General features: G+C 44.4%; 1 protein-coding gene across 1 annotated transcript in view; it reads right to left on the minus strand.

The window, feature by feature from the left end:
* Nucleotides 1–15,671, minus strand: part of LOC129821893 (cell adhesion molecule DSCAML1-like) — a 64,288-nt gene extending 48,617 nt beyond the window's left edge. Inside the window, exons 1-2 of the mRNA XM_055879623.1 lie at nt 15,399–15,671; nt 3,642–3,962 (exon numbers count right to left, since the gene is read on the minus strand). Of these exons, the coding sequence (XP_055735598.1) occupies nt 3,642–3,962; nt 15,399–15,648 (571 nt within the window). The 5' untranslated portion in view covers nt 15,649–15,671. The remainder of the gene's footprint in view (nt 1–3,641; nt 3,963–15,398) is intronic.
* Between the last annotated feature and the right edge of the window lie 5,230 nt (nt 15,672–20,901).

Raw genomic sequence — 20,901 nt, forward strand, 5'->3', positions numbered from 1 at the left:
TGCAAAGTTTCAGATGGATAACTTGAAGAATGAGTGAGTCCCCAGGTACAATGGGGCAAATCGTGAAGGAGACATTCACATTCATATTACATTTTTTTCTGCAAGAATATCTTCAAATCTGTACACTTGGACTTAGATTTAGCTTTCCAAGTATTAGTAGCCATATTATAAGTTCAACATTTGCAAAACAACCAGTTTCCATAACTTCATAACTCTGAATATCCTTATAATCTTTTCCAAAATGAAAAGGCATGCTGTCGTACAAGGTTAGTAGCTACATTTTACAACATACCCATGGTTTCTGGATACTTCCGTAAAGCCCAGCTCATTGGCTATCTAGCTAGCTTTATTTGAACTCGATTGGTGCTTATTTGACAAAGATACAGTCATTCAAGTGATGGTCGCCCGCGTCAACGGCGTGCCATGAAGGCGTTGCTCTCTGACCAAATATGGTGTCCTATAGGATATACGACACCCCTAATGATATAGTGAAGTCTTGTTACCTTCTATGATCTCTGAGGAATACATAGGAATGTGATTTGACTCATTGAAACAACGTTTATTTTGAGATTTTCACAGATTCCTATCAATGCAAATTGAACTTGTGGAAATACAAAATTGATTGTGCATGCTATATGGACCTTTTTAGGACATGAAAAAGGATTTAATCTAACAGTACGACACTTCATTTTATCTCTGGGACCCTTTGGATGTTAAATCGGAGCAAGATTTCAGAATGTAAGTACACATTTCACCTTCAGAGGAGAATTTATCAAACCTATCGCGGTGAAAAAGTGTTTTGTTGTTAGGAGCTCTCCTCAAACAATAGCATGGCATTTTTTCTCAGTAATAGCTACTGTAAATTGGACAGTGAGGTTACATTAACAAAAATGTAAGCTTTCATCCGATATAAGACACTTATATGTACCGACATTTGTTGTTTCTCTAAAATCTGCGATCTTGACATAACGCTCTGCATGATTTACAACTGTCCCGTTGACGGGACGCCGATCCTTAAGAAGTTGGGTTTCCATCGCATTTTCATCTCTACTGATGGAGTTGGCACAAAACAATATTGCATTATGTAGTGAATGTACCCACTCTGGTAATGGCACGTGAGCTCTAGCCAACAGCTCGCAGATACAGTGCGGGTATAGCCTACATAATCAGATTATTATGGACAAAAGAGCGAGATTATTTGAATTTGTCAAAAGGCAGCCAAGCATCTACTGTATCATCATGTCACCAGAATAAGACCCTTGATATTTATTGGAAAGGAGCATCAAGCTCATCACCGTGCACTTTCACCACCCTGTGAAGTTCATTGTAACTTATTTAATCTGTAGCCTAATAAACGGCATGCTTTTCCGAGTCATAGTGGGAGGACGACATACGTTTGTCATTGCGTGACTCCAAGTTTACTTCAATATTTGCACATAAAAGTGTTTCCACCACAATTTCTCTCATTACTAATTTAACCGGGCACAAAAATATCCCACCTTGACTGGCGTATTTTGTTTTGTCGACATTTTCTCTTTCCATCAGACCTGTCATGACATTTTTTTTATCTGACATGTACTCTTCTCGCGTAAAAAGGTTGGACGGGAACCTGGTTAATGACACTTATCAATGTCAACTGTCATTTGATGGCTAAGCCTAATGTTAATGTTTTGTCATGTTACTCAGTGTGTCTATTCACTGTTAATGGGGTGAGGAGAGGACAACGGAGAGGAGGGCAGTAGAATGGAGAGCAGAAGAGGAACAAATGTGTAACAATAAAAGAGAGGAAGTTTAAAAGCAGAATAGGGATCTGCTACATGACTAGCGAGGGATGGAAAGGCCTCCTATGAGAGCCAATGGAAGCATCTTCAGTATCATTAGATATGTCTGTCAAATGCCGATGATGGAAATATGTGAGAGAATGGCAAGAAATATGGGTTCAGGACTTTGACGATACGAGAGGGAGGGAAAAACAAGAGAAAGAAAACAAACAGCGATTGTCATGAATGTACAGCGATCCACACAGATACCAGTGCTTTTATTGGCACAGAATCAGCATGCACGAGAGGGAGGGAGAATTAGAGGGGGGGAACGGAGAGATGAAGGGAGGGAGGGTGTCACACTGCGAGCTGTCAGCTGTCACCAGTCTCCGACGCCACCTGAGATGGGACGCACCACACCCTGCCGCTCACGCCCTGCCTGTCGCCCATGGCAACTGCAGTATGTGGATGTGAATGTGTGTGTGTGTGTGTGCATGCTCTGCGAAGGTGTATGGTAGTAGTGGCGGAATACACAGGCGACTCCTGAGGGCTGCAGTTGAGGTGCTGCAGAGTTGGGTGTGGGCGTGACGGTTGGTGGTTGTTCACAGACTCAGCACTTATTTGATTAATTGGGGTAATTATTTGCAGGGAAGGTTGCCCTACACATACGCTGGTTGGTAGGTCACTCTACAGCCGGTGGGACGAGAGTCTTTTGGGCAGAAATGCCATAAGGGGTTTGGTAGGGGGAGGGAGGGAGGGTTGTCTTCATTTGGCCATGAATTTGGTAAGCGAACTGTTAAAAACTGAATCGCTATTGGATTTGTTAGATTTGATCTTATACATCTTTTAATGGTGTTGTTCTGATTTTCAAGACGCAGATCGTTCATTGAATATGTCGCTGAACGTGAGCTAAAACGCTGACAATACTTCACCTCGCGTGCAACTCTGTTCAATCCCTCTCACGTTTCAACTCATTCCCATTCCAGCTACAGTAAAAGACCTGGCACAGCTACCCAGAAGAGCTAGCTTGACAAAAGCGGTGTGTGTGTGTGTGTGTGTGTGTGTAGTTGGGGGACTTTCCAGTCCATGGACAGATGGAGACTGGGAGACAGGAAGCCTGCTGGCATAAGCAGGGGACAGGCTGGTGTGTGTGTGTGTGTGTGTGTGTGTGTGTGTGTGTGTGTGTGTGTGTGTGTGTGTGTGTGTGTGTGTGTGTGTGTGTGTGTGTGTGTGTGTGTGTGTGTGTGTGTGTGTGTGTGTGTGTGTGTGTGTGTGTGTGTGTGTGTGTGTGCGGGTGTGTGTGTGCGGGTGCGGGTGTGTATGTGTGAAATCTCCCATTGCAGCGTGACCAGCCCCACAGACCAGCAGTGACCTTGGCACAGGGCACTGGAGTCACTCTGCCAATTGTCTGTGCCGCTGTGTGTGTGTCTGCCAGTGGCATTTTAAAGGAGCAGGGTCAAGGCTATGGGACGCTCGACCCCCACTGAGTCTTATTGTTATTTAGGGTACCAATATGGACGCCGTTTGGTTTACCGTTTGTTACAGCTGTTTTTGTTGTTAGTGTTGTTTGTGTGTCTTTATAAATAGTGTTTGGGGAGTGGGTTCTCTTAGAATGGTGCTGAGAGTACAGCATCAACTCATATGAGAAAGCATTTTCTTTTTGTTTCTAAACCTCTTCCTGGCAGCCTTTCTCTATTGCTCATCCTCCTCTCATTCTTTGTGAAGACGCTGTGTTTCTGTTTGGCCCCAGAACAGTGTTTAGTTAGGTCTCCTTGCCTGATCCTATCTAAGGCTCCCCTAGAAGTGTGTACTGTATGTCTGTATGTCTGTCTGTCTAAGGCTCCCCTGGAAGAGGCTGCTTCTGTTCAGTCTGAGTCTAACCTGCTTTGATGCGGATGCTGGGGCTGCGGATCTTGCCGGCCTGGTTCTCTGCGGTGCAGAAGTAGTCGTTGTCATGGATGTAGCTGTTGAAGGCGGAGGGCGAGAAAGGGTAGAGCTGGAGGGTGCCGTTGGCGTGCACGTGGCGGATGTGGGGCACGTCGTAGATGTCGTCGCCGGTGGCCAGGTACCAGCGCAGGACGGCATGGGGTGCGCCGCCCGCAGGGCAGGGCAGGGACACCCCGACCGAGCTGGAGAAGGTCACCCGCTGCAGGGAGGCGTTTACAAAGTACAGCCGCGGCGAGACCACATCCTCACTGTTCACTGTGATGGGGAGAGAGAGACATGGTCAGGATAATACACACACACAAAGAAAAGCTGTGTCTAGAGCACATCCACACACACATACACACACACCCACACAGCCAACGTGTGGGCAACCACCTGCCAATCTCCAAACTGGGTTATCTTCTAGAGATTTCCATCAGGTCAGCACAGCAGTTCCCAAAAATAGAATCAATTACTATTTCTCCATTAGGCAAATAACGTGACGTAATATATTCATCATTTATTTTCAGCTACATGTAACTCCGTTATGATAGGCTGAAGCAAAGCCAAACCACAGTTAGACGCTCTGCTATAGGCTGATGAACACAGTCTACTTGATTTTTGCAAGTTGCTCTGTACAATAACTCAAATGAACCTGGGCATCGACTTTGATCAGGTAACACGTGACTCGCACGCACGTGTTTGTGTTCGTGTGACTCAAGTGCGCCTCTCCGATCCACCTTAAATCGAAACTAGCGACCTGGCTGCCAAACAGTAGTGGACAATCCTCTATAAAGCATTAACATAATAACAGTCGTCTAAGATATGCCCAACCAGAGCTCTTCCTTAAACCGGCATCTGATTTCGGAGGTGAAACGGGTCAAAACGAAGAAGCCACGAGGCTGTTAGAACAATACCTAGTCTGCCAGTTCAACCCATCTCAAGTCTATATCATCACTGAGAAACCTTCAGTATATCTCCAACCACAACCCTGGAGGGAGGGCTGCTTTGCAACCACTATGGCTTTCACAAGCTGCTGCTTCAATTAATCGTCTTAGGGGAGATACATCCCTAAAACATCCCCCCTGGCAGTGTCTCCTGGGAAGCAGCTAGACGTCTTTTTAGAGTTGGAGGGGAGGGGGGGGGGGGTTTAGGGATAATTTCTTCTGAGTCAATGATATATAATTAATCCTCTTCCCCGGTTTGTGTCGACAATGGCCGGATTAGCCCCATCTTTTTCACTCTGAATGGCCCGGGACGAATAGCGGTGAATGAACGTGGCAGCTAGAAGCCTCATCAAGGTAGATTTAGGAGGGATCTACAGCACAGCAGATAACCTTACAGCCCTGTGCATTGATGTTGAACCAAATTAGCATTAGGAAAATCATTAAAAGAGCTACGAGGGGGAAAAATTCAAGGGGTTTTAATTAACATTTTGACACAATACAAATGTTTCAGATCAGATCAAATTCATTTCACTGATTCATTGGAACGAGATTAATTGATATGTAACAGTGAAGCCTAGTATGTTTATGGACCTCTCTATGTACACTACATGGCTCACAGTACAGCAGTGACCTTGGCATAGGGCACAGGGGTCACTCTGCCAACTGTTTGTGCTGCTGTGTGTGTGTGTCTGCCAGTGGCTTTTTAAAAGAGCAGGGCCAAGGCTTTGGGACGCTCGCCCACCACTGAGTCTTATTGTTAGTGAGGGGACCAAAATGGATGTTTGGTTTTCCGTTTGTTACAGATGTTTTTGCCGTTAATGTTGTTTGTGTGTCTTCATTGTGTTCGGAGAGTGGTTCTCTTAGAATAGTGCGGCGTGGACAGCATCAAATCATACACTACCTGACCAAATGTATGTGGACACCTGCTCATCGAACATCTCATACCAAAATCATGGGCATTAATATGGAGTTGATCCACCCTTTGCTGCTATAACAGCCTCCACTCTTCTGGGAAGGCTTTCCACTAGATGTTGAAACATTGCTGCGGGGACTTGTTTCCATTCAGCCACAAGAGCATTAGTGAGGTTGGGCACTGATGGTGGGCAGTGATGTTGGGCAATTAGGCCTGGCTCGCAGCCAGCATTCAAATTCATCCCAAATGTGTTCAGTGGGGTTGAGGTCAGGGTTCTGTGCAGGCCAGTCAAGTTTTTCCACACCGATCTCGACAAACCATTTCTGTATGGACCTTGCTTTGTGCACGAGGCATGCTGAAATAGGAAAGAGCCTTCCCGAAACTGTTGCCACAAAGTTGGAAGCAAAGAATTGTCTAGAATATCATTGTATACTGTAGCGTTAAGATTTCCCTTCACTGGAGCTAAGGGGCCTATCATGAAAAACGACCCCGGGCCATTATTCCTCCTCCACCAAGCTTTACAGTTGGCACTATGCATTGGGGCAGGTAGCGTTCTCCTGCCATCCGCCAAACTCAGATTTGTCCATCAGACTGCCAGATGGTGAAGCATGATTCATCACTCCAGGGAACACGTTTCCACTGCTCCAGAGTCCAATGGCGGCGAGCTTTCCACCACACCAGCCGACGCTTAGCATTGCACATGGTTATCTTAGGCTTGTGTGCAGCTGCTCGGCCTGGAAACCCATTTCATGAAGCTCCCGGGCAAACAGTTCTTGTTCTGACGTTGCGTCCAGCGGTAGTTTGGTACTCGGCAGTGAGTGTAGCAACTGAGGACAGGCGATTTTTATGGTCCTGTTCTGTGAGCTTGTGTGGCCTTCCACTTCACGGCTGAGTCGTTGTTGCTCCAAGACATTTCCACTTTACAATAACAGCGCATACAGTTGTTTGGGGCAGCTCTAGCAGGGCAGAAATTTGATGAACTGACTTGACAGTGCCACGTTGAAAGTCACTGAGCTCTTCAGGAAGGCCATTCTACTGCCAATGTTTGTCTATGGAGATTGCATGGCTGCGTGCTCGATTGTATCCACCTATCAGCAACAGCTGTGGCTGAACTAGCCAAGTCCACAAATTTGAAGGGGTGTTCACATACTTTTGCATATATAGTGTAAATATTAACAAACAAAAGCCAAGGGATCTCTGGTACAGCACAAACAGAATGAAAAACATGACACAAGTGATGGGAGGGTATTGAAAGGCTGAGATAGGGATACAGCCCTCACTACAGTGCCTTCGGAAAGTATTCAGACCCATTGACTTTTTCCACATTTTGTTAAGTTACTGCCTTGTTCTAAAATGTATGAAATATTATTTCCCCTCATCAATCTACACACAATACCCCATAATGACAAAGCAAAAACATATTTTTATAAATTATTGCAAATGTATTAAAATAGAGAACAGAAAAAACTAATTTACATAAGTATTCAAACCCTTTGCTATGAGACTCGAAATGGAGCTCAGGTGCATCCTATTCCTATCCTTGAGATGTTTCTACAACTTGATTGGAATCCACTTGTGGTAAATTCAATTGATTGGATATGAATTGGAAAAGCACACACCTGTCTATATAAGGTCCCACAGTTGACAGTGCATGTCAGACCAAAAACTAAGCCCTGAGGTTGAAGGAATTGTCCGTAGAGCTCCGAGACTGGATTGTGTCAAGGCACAGATGAACGGAGCACAGTACAGAGAGATCCTTTACAAAAGCCTGCCACAGAGCACTCATGACCTCAGACTGAGGTGAAGGTTCACCTTCCAACAGGACAACGACCCTAAGCACACAGCCAAGACAATGCAGGAGTGGCTTCGGGACAAGTCTCTGAATGTCCTTGAGTGGCCCAGCCAGAGCCCAGACTTGGACCCGATTGGACATCTCTGGAGAGACCTGAAAGTAGCTGTGCAGCGATGCTCCCCATCCAACCTGACAGAGCTTGAGAGGATCTGCAGAGAAAATGGGAGAAACTCCCCAAGTACAGGTGTGCCAAGCTTGTAGCGTCATACCCAAGAAGACTCAAGGCTCTAATCACTGCAAATGTGCTTCCACAAAGTACTGAGAGAAGGGTCTGAATGCTTACGTAAATGTTATATTTCCATTTGGAATTGTTTTTAAATAGCAAAAAAATAGAAAAAAATATGTTTGCTTTGTCATTATGGGGTAGTGTGTGTAGATCCATGAGGGAAAAAACATATATATATTTTTACAATTTAAAATAAGGCTGTAAATTAACAAAATGTGGAAAAAGTCAAAGGGTCTGAATACTTTCCGAAGACACTGTAGGTAAGGGTGGCTCTCTCTCTCCATTCATTCATCCCTCTCCCCCTTCTCTTCCTCCTCTCATTCTCTGCATCAATGTCTTTTTTCTCTCCCTTCCTCACTCTCAATATCTCTCCTTCTTTTGTCTCTCCCCACCACTCTCAATCCATCCTACCCTGTGTCTCATCCTTTCTCTCTCTCTCTCCTAGTGTAGTCCTCCAATGCATGGCAGGATATGTTGTGTGATTTGAATTTGCATGCCAGACGCAGAGAGTTAAATCCATATAATCTCCTTTCACATTTAACACACACACAGGCTCTCCGCCCTGGTAATCGAACCACCATGGAGGGCCTCTTACCCACTCCCCTGGTGTGTGTATGTGTGTGGTCGACTTAAGTCAGGGCCAGTGAAGGGTTAAGGGGTACTAACAGAGTACAGGGGGGTCACTGTGTGTGTGTGTGTGTGTGTGTGTGTGTGTGTGTGTGTGTGTGTGTGTGTGTGTGTGTGTGTGTGTGTGTGTGTGTGTGTGTGTGTGTGTGTGTGTGTGTGTGTGTGTGTGTGTGTGTGTGTGTGTGTGTGTGTGTGTTGGGGGGGGGGGGTCAGTGTTAAGGCTGATTGTTTTTTAAGGTCAAGCTTTATGCTGGAAGTGTGTCGGGTCAGTGAGCGAGTGTGTACATAAGTGCATGTGTGTGTGAATGTGTATGTGAGGTCCCTCTCCTATCCAAAATGGAGCAGTTCCCCTGTGTGTAAAAGGTGTAATTTAGGTTGAGTGCAATTTGTCCCATGTCATGTGCCATATAAAAACACAACTCTCTGCTCATGTTCTGAGAGATAGACCATTTCAGCACCATGGACAGGGCCACACTGGCTTTTCAGTCTCACATTTACATTTGAGTCATTTAGCAGACACTCTTATCCAGAGCAATTAGGGTTAAGTGCCTTGCTCAAGGGCACATTGACAGATGTGTCACCTAGTCAGCTCGGGGATTCGAACCAGCGAGCTTTCGGTTACTAGCCCAAAGCTTTTTTACAACAAACAAAGACAAAGCCCAAAATGAATCATCATTGAGCATCATTGTAATCTTAATGTGAAAAGCTAACCGGATGACTTTCCACAAATAAACAACAGTGAACGCCTGCTGTGACGTCATAAAAACATGGTGGCCGCCGAGCGACATCAAAACAAGTCGGAGGCATTCCCAGATAGAACTAATTGGGAAGGAAGCAAACAGGCTACTGTGGATGAGGCGGCTGTTGTGCTGCCGTCCTATTGGCGAATCCAGGTCAGTCAGTTGAGCACAGTACAACACAGAGAGGGCAGTACAGTGGTGGACTGGACTCCCATCATGCAGCACAGATTGTGGCCTCCAGCAGAAAGGCCCAAATAAGACGGTCATAATACAATCCCACAGTCGGGGTCTGGGGGAGAGAGAGAGCCAGGGGGCGTCGCGCCAGACTGACAGGGTCTGTCCGCACAACTGCAAAGGGAAGAGAGAGACCAAAGAAAGAAAAGACAACACCCCACCCTAAAAGTGGATATAGAAGCCCCGTACCCAATCCCAAATCAAGCCCCTGAAAGATGGATGAATGTTAACAAGATGGCAGAAAATCCATCATACCTTCCAGAGGGCTACGGGAGATGATACAATGTTGCCTTCATCAGGAGGAAGTGAAGACATGCCTAGGGGGAGAGGTAGAGGCTAGGGCTTGATTTGGGATTTGGGATTTGAGGATTTGAGGATTGGCGCAAGGGGCCAGTCTATACCCCATTCAACAGGGAGTAATGGTGGAAATATGGAGGGGAGAGAGGACTGAAATAACCCGAATTCTCCCTTTCTTTGTTCTGAGACGTCTAACCCGACATGTAACTCACAGTTCTCCGTGCCCTCAGGCTGCCCGCCCTTTTCCCTGGCATGGGCAGAAAGGCAGCAGAGGAGGAGAGGAGCGAGGGAGGGAGCTAGGCGCACTCATCCATTTCAGAGGCATATTTTCCTTCCTTCTTCAAGCCTGAATGCATTGATTACAACAGGAGAAGGTCATTGTCATTTGGTTGAGTTCCCTAAAACATCACTCCTGTTGGGCGAAGCCTCTTCACTCCGTCTCCTGCTCTTGTTCTGTTGCTGTGACAGATTTGACTCAAGCCTCTCCTCCCTCCACACACAGACACATTTGCACATTTCCTATGACCCCCCCTTTTGCGAGCAGTATGAAAATGGCGTATGAATATGTATGCCACAGAGGCAGGGATATTGCCTATGGTGAACTGCTATGCATAATGCAACTCTTTCTGTCTCATCTACACACACACACACACACACACACACACACACACACACACACACACACACACACACACACACACACACACACACACACACACACACACACACGTCTCTAAGATTCATACCATCCCATGCACACAGGTCAATAAATCTCTCACACACACACAATAACATACACACGCGTATACACGTAGACCTTCTCAGAGGCAAGCGAGGATACGCCCAACGTTCCTGTTAAGGGTCTGGTGAATCATACAGAATACAATGCTCGATATGTTCAGGCAACATAACTCTAATGTCATAGCGGTCAGTTACAACACCACAATAACGTAGTAATGATGTTGTACAACCCATTATGGGAAAGCAAGTAGAAATTGTATTATTGTGAATGCTATTTGATACCCATTTTACACACAAAGACACTGAAAAGGATAATGCATTGGCATCACACTGAAATTACCTTGCCGTACTCATGCACGTGCGCACGCATGCACACACACCCACCCCTTCTCCATATTATGCAGTGTCAGTGGAATATTAGGAACCATTTCAGCATTTGAGGATCCACACTCTCCCTCTTCAAAGGAATGACTTTCACAGTCGTGAAGTGAGTGTCAGATTTTGGGGTGTGATTTATCCTCTATCCTTCATCCTCTATCCTTCCTTCTCAGTCAGAGATCAGCAGAGTGATAGTAAGCAAGGTAGCTAGAGAAAAGAGGGATGCAAAGGAGGGGAAAGAAAAGTTGGCCATGTCACTTTAAAGCAGATTATCCTCCACATGACCCAACTCCTCTCCTCTCAAACCATCTACCCCTCTACCCCCTCTCTCCTACTCTCCCCCCTCTCCTCTCCTCTCCCCCTTCTACTCTCCTTTCATCTCCTCTCCTGGTACAACAGATCTTATGAAAGTGGAGACGACTGTCAAGCCAGAGGCCACAGAATAGATGCCCCACTCAACAACAGGTGAGAGAATACCTGTTGAGTTATCAAACTCAGTTGGACAATCAGAGTCATCAAACTCAATTGGACAGTCAGTGTAAATAGGTCAAATAATTTTTGACTTCATAAAATGAGCGAGCATTTTCTATCTGTGTCATTTTTTCTGTTTTTCCCCATATAGTTAAGTTACCCTAGGCCTACATTATGCATGCACGTGAGGAATAGGCTCCGTGGCTTTTCTGTTCACCGGCCAAGTCACCAGCACAAACACTCAAAGGTAAAAACAACTGTTGCTTGCCAGAGCAAGAGGAGGGGATGCGAGTTAACACGAGTGTGCTATTATTGTGGCCGTGCTTCTCAGAGACAAATAACAAGTTCATAGGTCAGGTGTTATTTAGGAGAATAGATGTGTATAACCGCAGAGATCGACTACTATTGACTGTCGGTTGCTCAATTATATTCAGCGAGAGAGAGACCTTAAATTGTAATGTAATTGAGAGGGGGGGGGGGGGGGGGGGGGGGGTGTTCAGGCGACTTGTTGCGGGATAAGTCATGGCTAAAGAGAGGACTGGTAGGTAAGGTCGAGTCCACATCATTGGATTCAACATGAGAACCTTAATTGAAAATTGTATATTCAATGACATAAGTTGGCGTCAGATAAAAAATACCGTGAGGAAAGGGCACACGTGGCGAAGTAGTAGCCTAGCCTATCACCAGGACGCAGACGCAACACCCCTCGACGCAGTGCAGTGGTCTACATTAATTCGAGGCAGTCTATTTCTGAATCTGGCTCATAAGACAATTACTACGCGCCCATGCTGCCGTCTCACCTCTCAGTTTGTGTGTATTTTATTTGATTCCAAAATTACACTGCCGCCGGACCGGGCCTTGGTGGTAAGTCAGAAGAGTGCCATAACGGTTGACAAAATACGTTATGAGGAGAGCAGAGAGCAACACGCCGTTGTCAGAACTATCTGGCCCAGATGATGGCAACAAACGGCTATCTCATCAAACATAACACAAAAGAGGAGGGAGAAGTGCAGTCCTCTAGTCAATGAACTGATTTACTTTTGCAAATCAGTTGAAAATCCGGCTTTAGTTTCAGTTTAAACTGAAGCCTACTAATTACGCAGCTGGGAAGGGATAGTGATTTGGGTAAAACAAGAAGAGAAACCAATTTTTCAAATTTCATCCGGTAAGGGGACTGAGTAGAGAGAAAGAGGTGTGTGAGGGGGACATTACAGAGATTAGAAAATTGCCTCAAAATGCAGCATAAAGAAAGCAATTATATATTTTGCATAACAAAATGCTTACAGATCACAAATTAATAAACACTGATAGAACGAATAATAATAATTATCATTACTTTTTTATATATTTTTTTACAATAATAATATCAACAATAATAACATAGAAGGTGTTTTAATTTAGGCAAATCTTCAGAAAATCTGTCTCAGGCAAGATAATATCGCAGCCACCACATACATCACATCGTCTATTTGACTAGTGCTTATCCTTAAAATAAAGATTGCTGCCCTCTCCTCCCATAAGGTAAGGGTAACGAAATATGCATGCGTAAAACCCTACTGTTTAGATTTGTTAACTCATCTATTTATATCATACATTCATCCTATGATTCACATCAATTGAAATTGTACAGTCATTCAATATTCGGTTTAAAATCGATTGGAGGCCTGTCAGCCTGAACTGGATGAAAGCGGAATCAGCAATGAATTGATACAATAACTATAATATCGCTCCCTCATTATTTTACAACCCGTAGTTTTGATCTAAGTATTGGGTGATTTGAATTTGTGTACTCATAATAATCATAAAACATTAGGCTTTAATTTTCGCAAATTATTTTTTCACCTTATGACGTTAATACATTGCAACAAATATGTACAATAATTGCCATCACCAATAGGCCTGATTGTTCCAGCTGAATAGATGGCACGGATAACATCTTTCCCTGTTGATTTGTTTTGTGTCTCCACATATTTCCATAAAATGACAAGCGACCCTCCAGAACATGACAAAGAAGAACGAGCGCCCCCCCCCCCCCCCTTTTTCAACCAGCGGTTGATGTGTGCTGGTATGGCCGAGACGCATCAATTAAGGGACATCTGGTTATTCAGAATGACTAATTAGCCTACTGGAAACCAACTACAACGAAAGGGTATATGTTTGAGAACACCAAATCATGCAAGAATGTTTGGAAGCGATATCCATCAAATTAAACACAGGATGTTGTGTGCAGTTACACGAAAGTGAGAACCATCATGGAGGCGCGGCCGACTCAGGAAAAATACGCAGTCCTAATGCATATGCATGTGAGATTATTGGTTTTAAAATGTCTCTCTGATCAAATCGTCTCTTTAAAATTAAGACACAAATACGAGTTACGTTAAATCACATAGTATGTCAATACAAAATGGATTGTTGACAAAAAAATAAAGGAATAAAGGAAAAAACGATGCTAAATGGAAGTTGGTTATCTACATCTCTTGCCTCCACTCTTTCCGCTCCACTGCCTAGCTGAAACCCCCACCCCTCCCTTCCTACTTTCACCACACACACACACACACACACACACACACACACACGCACACACGCACACACGCACACACGCACACACGCACACACGCACGCACACACGCACACACGCACACGCACACACACACACACACACGCACACACACACACACAGTGCATCTTGTTCAGTCACGGGACAAGGCGATGTGCAGTACACAATCTAAAAAGACCCTGTAATCCAATTAAACACAACAAAAACACCATAGAAACACCCTAGTCACAACAGCAGCACCACGCACACACACCACACCATCCCCGACTGTTGTCCTGCAAGGATATAGGCCATGTATTTCAGATGTCTAAAAGAAATCCACTCATGGACACACAAAATGAACAAAATAGAGATAGGGCCTATCTGCATGTGGTCCTAGGCCTAATTACTTTTTTTTTTAAACAATTATTTTTGTATTTATTTATTTAAACATATCTTGGGGTTATGGCTGAATTGTATCGACTAGATTAAGTTCAAGTTGTTGAAATGGTTGACAAGCGTTCAATCTGAAGCAAGTATTTAATCAAAACCATTTTCAATCTTCCCCTCGATCTGCAGTATTTTTCCATCCAATCAGTATGTAGAATCTGGGGCCATAGAAAATGGAGGATGCATAATTAGACTACTGATAATAACATCTGAGTGTGTCTGCATGCGCTGACCCGTGTCATTCTAGAAAGTGAAGCAAATTGCCAACAGTAGAGACATTATCTGCCTAAAATCTCAGTGTTCAATATCCTCAGCATCAGTTTACACATCTCCTATCAAATGTTTTTGCCCTTATTGTGTTTGAACAGACACAGACACACTTAAAGGTACGCTCATTTACAGACACACTAAAAGGTACGCTCATTTACAGACACACCAAAAGGTAAAGTCTCTCACAGACGCTGAAAGGTACGCTCATTTACAGACACACTAAAAGGTACGCTCATTTACAGACACATTAAAAGGTGCGCTCATTTACAGACAAACTAAAAGGTACGCTCATTTACAGACACACTCAAATGTACGATCATTTACAGACACGCACTAATTTGGTACGCCAAAGAAGCCATATTAACAAATTACACATACGACTGACACCTTCTGTTATTTGTTACGGGACAGAGGAAAGAGAGCAAACACATGTAGACTCGACTGCCCCTCTACTCTTCTGGTAAACGTCCTACAGCTCGGAGACGCAGTTGGAGTCTGTAGCAGCATGCAGCTCCCAATCTTTGCTCCTGCATGTCTTCCTCTCATATTGTTGTGTCTCCACATTTATGACAACTCGAGATGTTCATAAATGCAAATGCTGTTACCTCCCCTATCGCAACTGCCACAGACAGCGTTTAGGGGGATATGGACCACAACTGCTAATCTGTCTGTTACTTCTCAAATAAAGTCAACATACTTATGCAGCTGCGTAATGTGCCCTTGGTTTTATCAATACATCTGAAAGAAGGGATGGTGGCTGAAAAGTCCTTCTAATTGTCATCCTCCATCCTAAGTGTGCTAAAAGAAATGAAGCCCATCCAAATCAAGCTTTTTATTCAAGTGAAGATAGGCCATTGACTTTAACTGACATTTTTTTTTTAAAAAGGGGGAAATTTAAAGTTGTGACTTTTGTAAATTAGCGCATTCCAACCCAACCTCATGTATTGAAGCACAACTAAACACAGACTGTATGCACCACAACTTCAACATTGCATTGGAGAGAGCAAAAGTTTGAGTGTCTTCCACGTACCTTCTTGTAAAGAATACAGCAGGAATAAAGTTACCAGCCACATGCCATAAATAGCAGGTATATTTCTCAGGAATGTTGTGCAATCCCGACGAGTGCACGGCGCAGTGTTCGGCCAGACGAGGCTCGGTGCTGGAGTGGTGACGATGCTCACCGGCGATTTCTCCAGCCCTAGTCCCAGACTCGCCAGCACCGTGGAACGGCCACTGATCTGGTCCCGCCTCCCGCACCCTCCCCTAGCCGGGACCGTCATCCGAGAGGCCCCCTCCCCTGCTATTCTAATGATGCGCGGTGATGGAGAAGTGAGGCAGTGCATCTACTGTACGAGGTTCACACGCACGGAGAGCCCGGGAAAGGGGTTTGGCGTGGCAGAGAGCTATGGAATATGGAGCGCTTCTTTTGCGCGGGTGGGGGGTGGTTTGTGTATGATTCTGCAGCGGTGGGTGTTTGTTTATGGGGGCACAGGTGTGTGGTGTCTTGAGGTGTGATAGAACAAGTTTGCTATTTATCTGTAAAGGTCCATGGACGCGCGTATCTGTGGACTTTTGCGGTCTTCACTTCACATCCGTCTTCACTTTGCGCACAAAGGAGTTCACTCATTCAGTGACTGTATCAGCTTGGCACAATGGATATAGATACATTTACGTTTGGTAGGCTACTTTAAAGATAAAGGTGTTATTATTTTTGCGTGCTATTTTTTGTTGCTTGGGTAGCCTAATATATGCAGGATTGAGAGACTCAAGAAGCACATTTTTTTTTTGTCAGATCGATATGAACATCAAACAATGAATCTCTCTCTCTCTCTTTCACTCTCGCTCGCTCTGGCACAGACGCCGTGCCACACACTGCTCAGCGCGTACTTAGCAACATTCTGCCGCCCTCGCTCCAAACATACAATTCAGTCCCATTTAAAATCCATTTTACCTAACCCCTAACCCTAACCTAGCCCTAATACGTACTCTTACCCATATCTAACCTTAACCCTAACCTTAATCCAAAAACCTAACCTTAACCCTAACCCTTTACCTAACCCTAGCTCCTAACCTTAACGTAATTCTAACCCTAAAACTAATTCTAACCTTAACCATAAATCCCCTAGAAATAGCATTTGACCTCGTGGAACTAACAAAATGTCCCCAGTTGGTCAAATTTGTGTTCATTTACTATTCTTGTGGGGCCTTCTGGTCCCCACAAGAATAGTTAAACATGTCCACACACACACACACACACACACACACACACACACACACACACACACACACACACACACACACACACACACACACACACACACACACACACACACACACACACACACACACACGTATTACATATATTCTGTCATTGTTTTATTACCACAGTCTACACATTTTCATCAAAAAGTAGGGCATAATAATGAATAATAAAATCAGACAAACTGTTTCATAGTGTTTGTCAAAATATAACTTTCAAAAAATGACATTGATTTAATTTAATTTGTAAGATGATGATGTATAGCTTCATATAAAATTACTGTTGCAGTCATGGAATGCCATTATTTGAGCCAGTTACAACAATACAAAGGATTTGTCCAAAATGGCACTCTATTCCCTATATAGTGCACTACTTTTGACCAGAGCCCCTATTAGGGACGCTGGTCAAAAGAAGTGCACTAAAAATGGAATAGGGTGCCATTTGGGAGGCACATCTCGAGAGAAACCCAGCTATAACTCAGTGGTTCCACTGTAGCCTTCTGCATTGGTCCCCTCAGTTCCTCCGCAGCGGGCACTATCCACGCCACTTCACATCTCGCCTGTAATTATTGAATAGCTACACGAACTGTAATGTTATTGATTATAGGGTATACGGGGCACAGACACCAAAAACAAATGAATCCTGATATCTGTCAACCCCCATCCTCCTCCCCCACATACTGAAGCCTACATACAGAACAAACCAAATAACCAAGCTCCAAAGCACAGGACCACCCAGAGTGACTGTATATGAAAGGACTGGCTAGAAATCTTCAGACTACAATGTCACCTACAGTGCCTTCGGAAAGTATTCAGACCCCTTGACTTTTTCTACATTTGTTACGTTACAGTTTTATTCTAAAATTGATTCAATATTTGACATTTCACAGCAATCTACACACAATACATTTTTGCAAATGTATTAAAAATAAAAATAAGATTGAACTAATTTGGGAAGGCACACACCTGTCTATATAATGTCCCACAGTTGACAGTGCATATCAGAGCAAAAACCAAGCCATAAGGTCGAAGGAATTGTCCATAGAGCTCCGAGACAGGATTGTGTTGAGGGACAGATCTGGGGAAGGGTTCCCAAAAAATATCTGCAGCATTGAAGATCCCCAAGGGCACAGTGGCTTCCATCATTCTTAAACGGAAGAAGTTTGGAACCACCAAGACTGGCCGCTCGGCCGCCCGGCCAGTCTGGCCAAACTGAGCAATCGGTGTAGAAGGTCCTTGATCAGGGAGGTAACCAAGAACCCGATTGTCACTCTGACAGAACTCTAGAGTTCCTCTGTGGAGATGGGAGAACCTTCCAGAAGGACAACCATCTCTGCAGCACTCCACCAATCAGGCCTTTATGGTATGGTGGCCAGATAGAAGCCACTCCTCAGTAAAAGGCACATGAAACCATAGTGCCTTCAAAGCTGTTCACTAAGCTAAGGACCCTGAGACTAAGCACCTCCCTCTGCAACTGGATGCTGGACTTCCTGACGGGCCGCCCCCAGGTGGTAAGGGTAGGTAACACTGTCACGCTGATCCACAATACTGAGGCCCCTCAGGGGTGTGTGCTCAGTTCCCTCCTGTACTCCATGTTCACTCATGACTGAATGGCCAGGTACGACTTCAACAACATCATTACGTTTTCTGGCGACACAACAGTGATAGGCCTGATCACCGACAAAGATGAGACAGGGAGGAGGTCAGAGACCTGGCAGTGTGGTGCCAGGATAGCAACCTCTCCCTCAACGTGATCAAGATAAAGGACATGATTGTGGACTACAGGAGAAGGAGGACCGAGCACGTACCCATTCTCATCGACAGGGCTGTAGTGGAGCAGGTTGTGAGCTTCAAGTTGCTTTGTGTCCACATCACCAACAAACTATCATGGTCCAAACACACCAAGACAGTCGTGAAGAAGGCACGACAAAGCCTATTCCCCCTCAGGAGACTGAAAATATTTGGCATGGGTCCTTAGATCCTCAAAACGTTCTGCAGCTGCACCATCGAGAGCATCCTGACTGGTTGCGTCACTGCCTGGTATGGCAACTGATCGGCTTCCAACCGCAAGGCACTACAGAGGGTAGTGCGTACGACTCAGTACATCACTGGGACCAAACTTCCTGCCATCCAGGACCTCTATACCAGGCAGTGTCAGAGGAAGGCCCTAAAATTGTCAAAGACTCCAGCCACCCTAGTCAAAGACAAAAGGCTTCTTAACAGCTTCTACCCACAAGCCATAAGACTCCGGGACAGCTAATCAAATGGATACCCAGACTATTTGCATCCCCCCTCTTTTACGCTGCTGCTACTCTGTTTATTATCTATGCATAGTCACTTTAGCACTATCTACATGTACACTACCGGTCAAAAGTTTTAGAACACCTACTCATTCAAGGGTTTTTCTTTATTTTTACTATGTTTTACATTGTAGGATAGTAGTGAACTATGAAATAACACATATGGAATCATGTAGTAAACAAAACAGTGTTAAACAAATCAAAATATATTTTATATTTGAGAATTTGAGAACAGCGCCTTGTTGAATGTTAATTTGTGGAATGTCTTTCCTTCTTAATGCATTTGAGCCAATCAGTTGTGTTGTGACAAGGTAGGGGTGGTATACAGAAGATAGCCCTATCTGGTAAAATACCAAGTCCATATAATGCAAAGAACAGCTCAAATAAGCAAAGAGAAATTACAGTCCATCATTACTGTAAGACATGAAGGTCAGTCAATACGGAAAATTTCAAGAACTTTGAAAGTTTCTTTAAGTGCAGTCGCAAAAACCATCAAGCGCTATGATGAAACTGGCTCTCATGAGGACCACCACAGGAATGGAAGATCCAGAGTTACCTCTGCTGCAGAGGATACGTTCATTAGAGTTACCAGCCTCAGAAATTGCAGCCCAAATAAATGCTTCACAGCGTTCAAGTAACAGACTCATCTCAACATCAACTGTTCAGAGGAGACTTTGTGAATCAGGCCTTCCTAGTCAAATTGCCGCAAAGAAACCATTACTAAAGGACACCAATAATAAGAAGAGAATTGCTTGGGCCTAGAAACACGAGCAAACTCCAAATTGGAGATGTTTGGTTCCAACCGTCGCGTCTTTGTGAGATGAAGTGATGGTCTCCGCATGTGTATTTCCCACTGTAAAGCATGGAGGAGGTGTGAGTATGTGTTCTAAAACTTTTGACCCGTAGTGTACATTTGACCAGAATTAGCTTGACTAAACGGTGCCCTCGCACATTGACTCTGTACCGGTAATGTCACGTTCCTGACCTTGTTTTCCTTTTGTATAGTTGTGTTTAGTGGGTCAGGACGTGAGCTGGGTGGGCAGTCTGTGTTGTTTGTTCTATGTTAAGTGTCATTGTTAATTGACCTTGTATGGCTCTCAATCAGAGGCAGGTGGTTGTCGTTTTTCCTCTGATTGAGAACCATATATAGGTAGGTTGTTTCACATTGTTTGTTGTGGGTGGTTGTCTTCCGTGTCTGTGTATGTTGCACCACACGGGACTGTTTCGGTGTGTCGTTCGTGTATGTAGTCTGTTCCTGTTCGTGCGTTCTTCGTATTTGTAAGTTTTCAAGTCCAGGTCTGTCTACATCGTTTATTTGTTTTGTAGGTTGTTGAAGTGTTTTCGTGTTTCGTCTATCATTTAAATAAATCAGTATGTCAAACTATCACGCTGCGCATTGGTCCTCTGATCCTTCTCGCCTCTCCTCGTCTGAGGAGGAGGACGAAGTAGACGATCGTTACAGGTAACCCCTGTATATAGCCTCGCTACTGTTATTTTACTGCTGCTCTTTAATTATTTGTTATTTACATTTTTTACTTATCTATTTTTTACTTAACACTTATCTTCCTTAAAACTGTGTTGTTGGTTAAGGGCTTGTAAGTAAGCATTTTACTGTAAGGTCTCCACCTGTTTTATTCGACTAATGTGACAAATACCATTTGATTTGATTTGCTGTGAAAGCCTTCTTGGAGTTTGCCAAAAGGCACCTATAAAGACTCTCAGACCATGAGAAACAAGATTTTCTCACCTGATGAAACCCCGATTGACATCTTTGGCCTGAATGCCAAGCGTCACGTCTGGAGGAAACCTGGTACCATCCCTACAGTGTAGCATGGTGGTGGCAGCATCATGCTGTGGGGATGTTTTTCAGCTGCAGGGACTGGGAGGCTAGTCAGGATTGAGGGAAAGATGAACAGAGCAAAGTACAGAGAGATCCTTGATGAAAACCTGTTCCAGAGCGCTCAGGACCTCAGA

Source organism: Salvelinus fontinalis, chromosome 24 (assembly GCF_029448725.1).
Source record: "Salvelinus fontinalis isolate EN_2023a chromosome 24, ASM2944872v1, whole genome shotgun sequence".
Lineage (NCBI taxonomy): Eukaryota > Metazoa > Chordata > Actinopteri > Salmoniformes > Salmonidae > Salvelinus > Salvelinus fontinalis.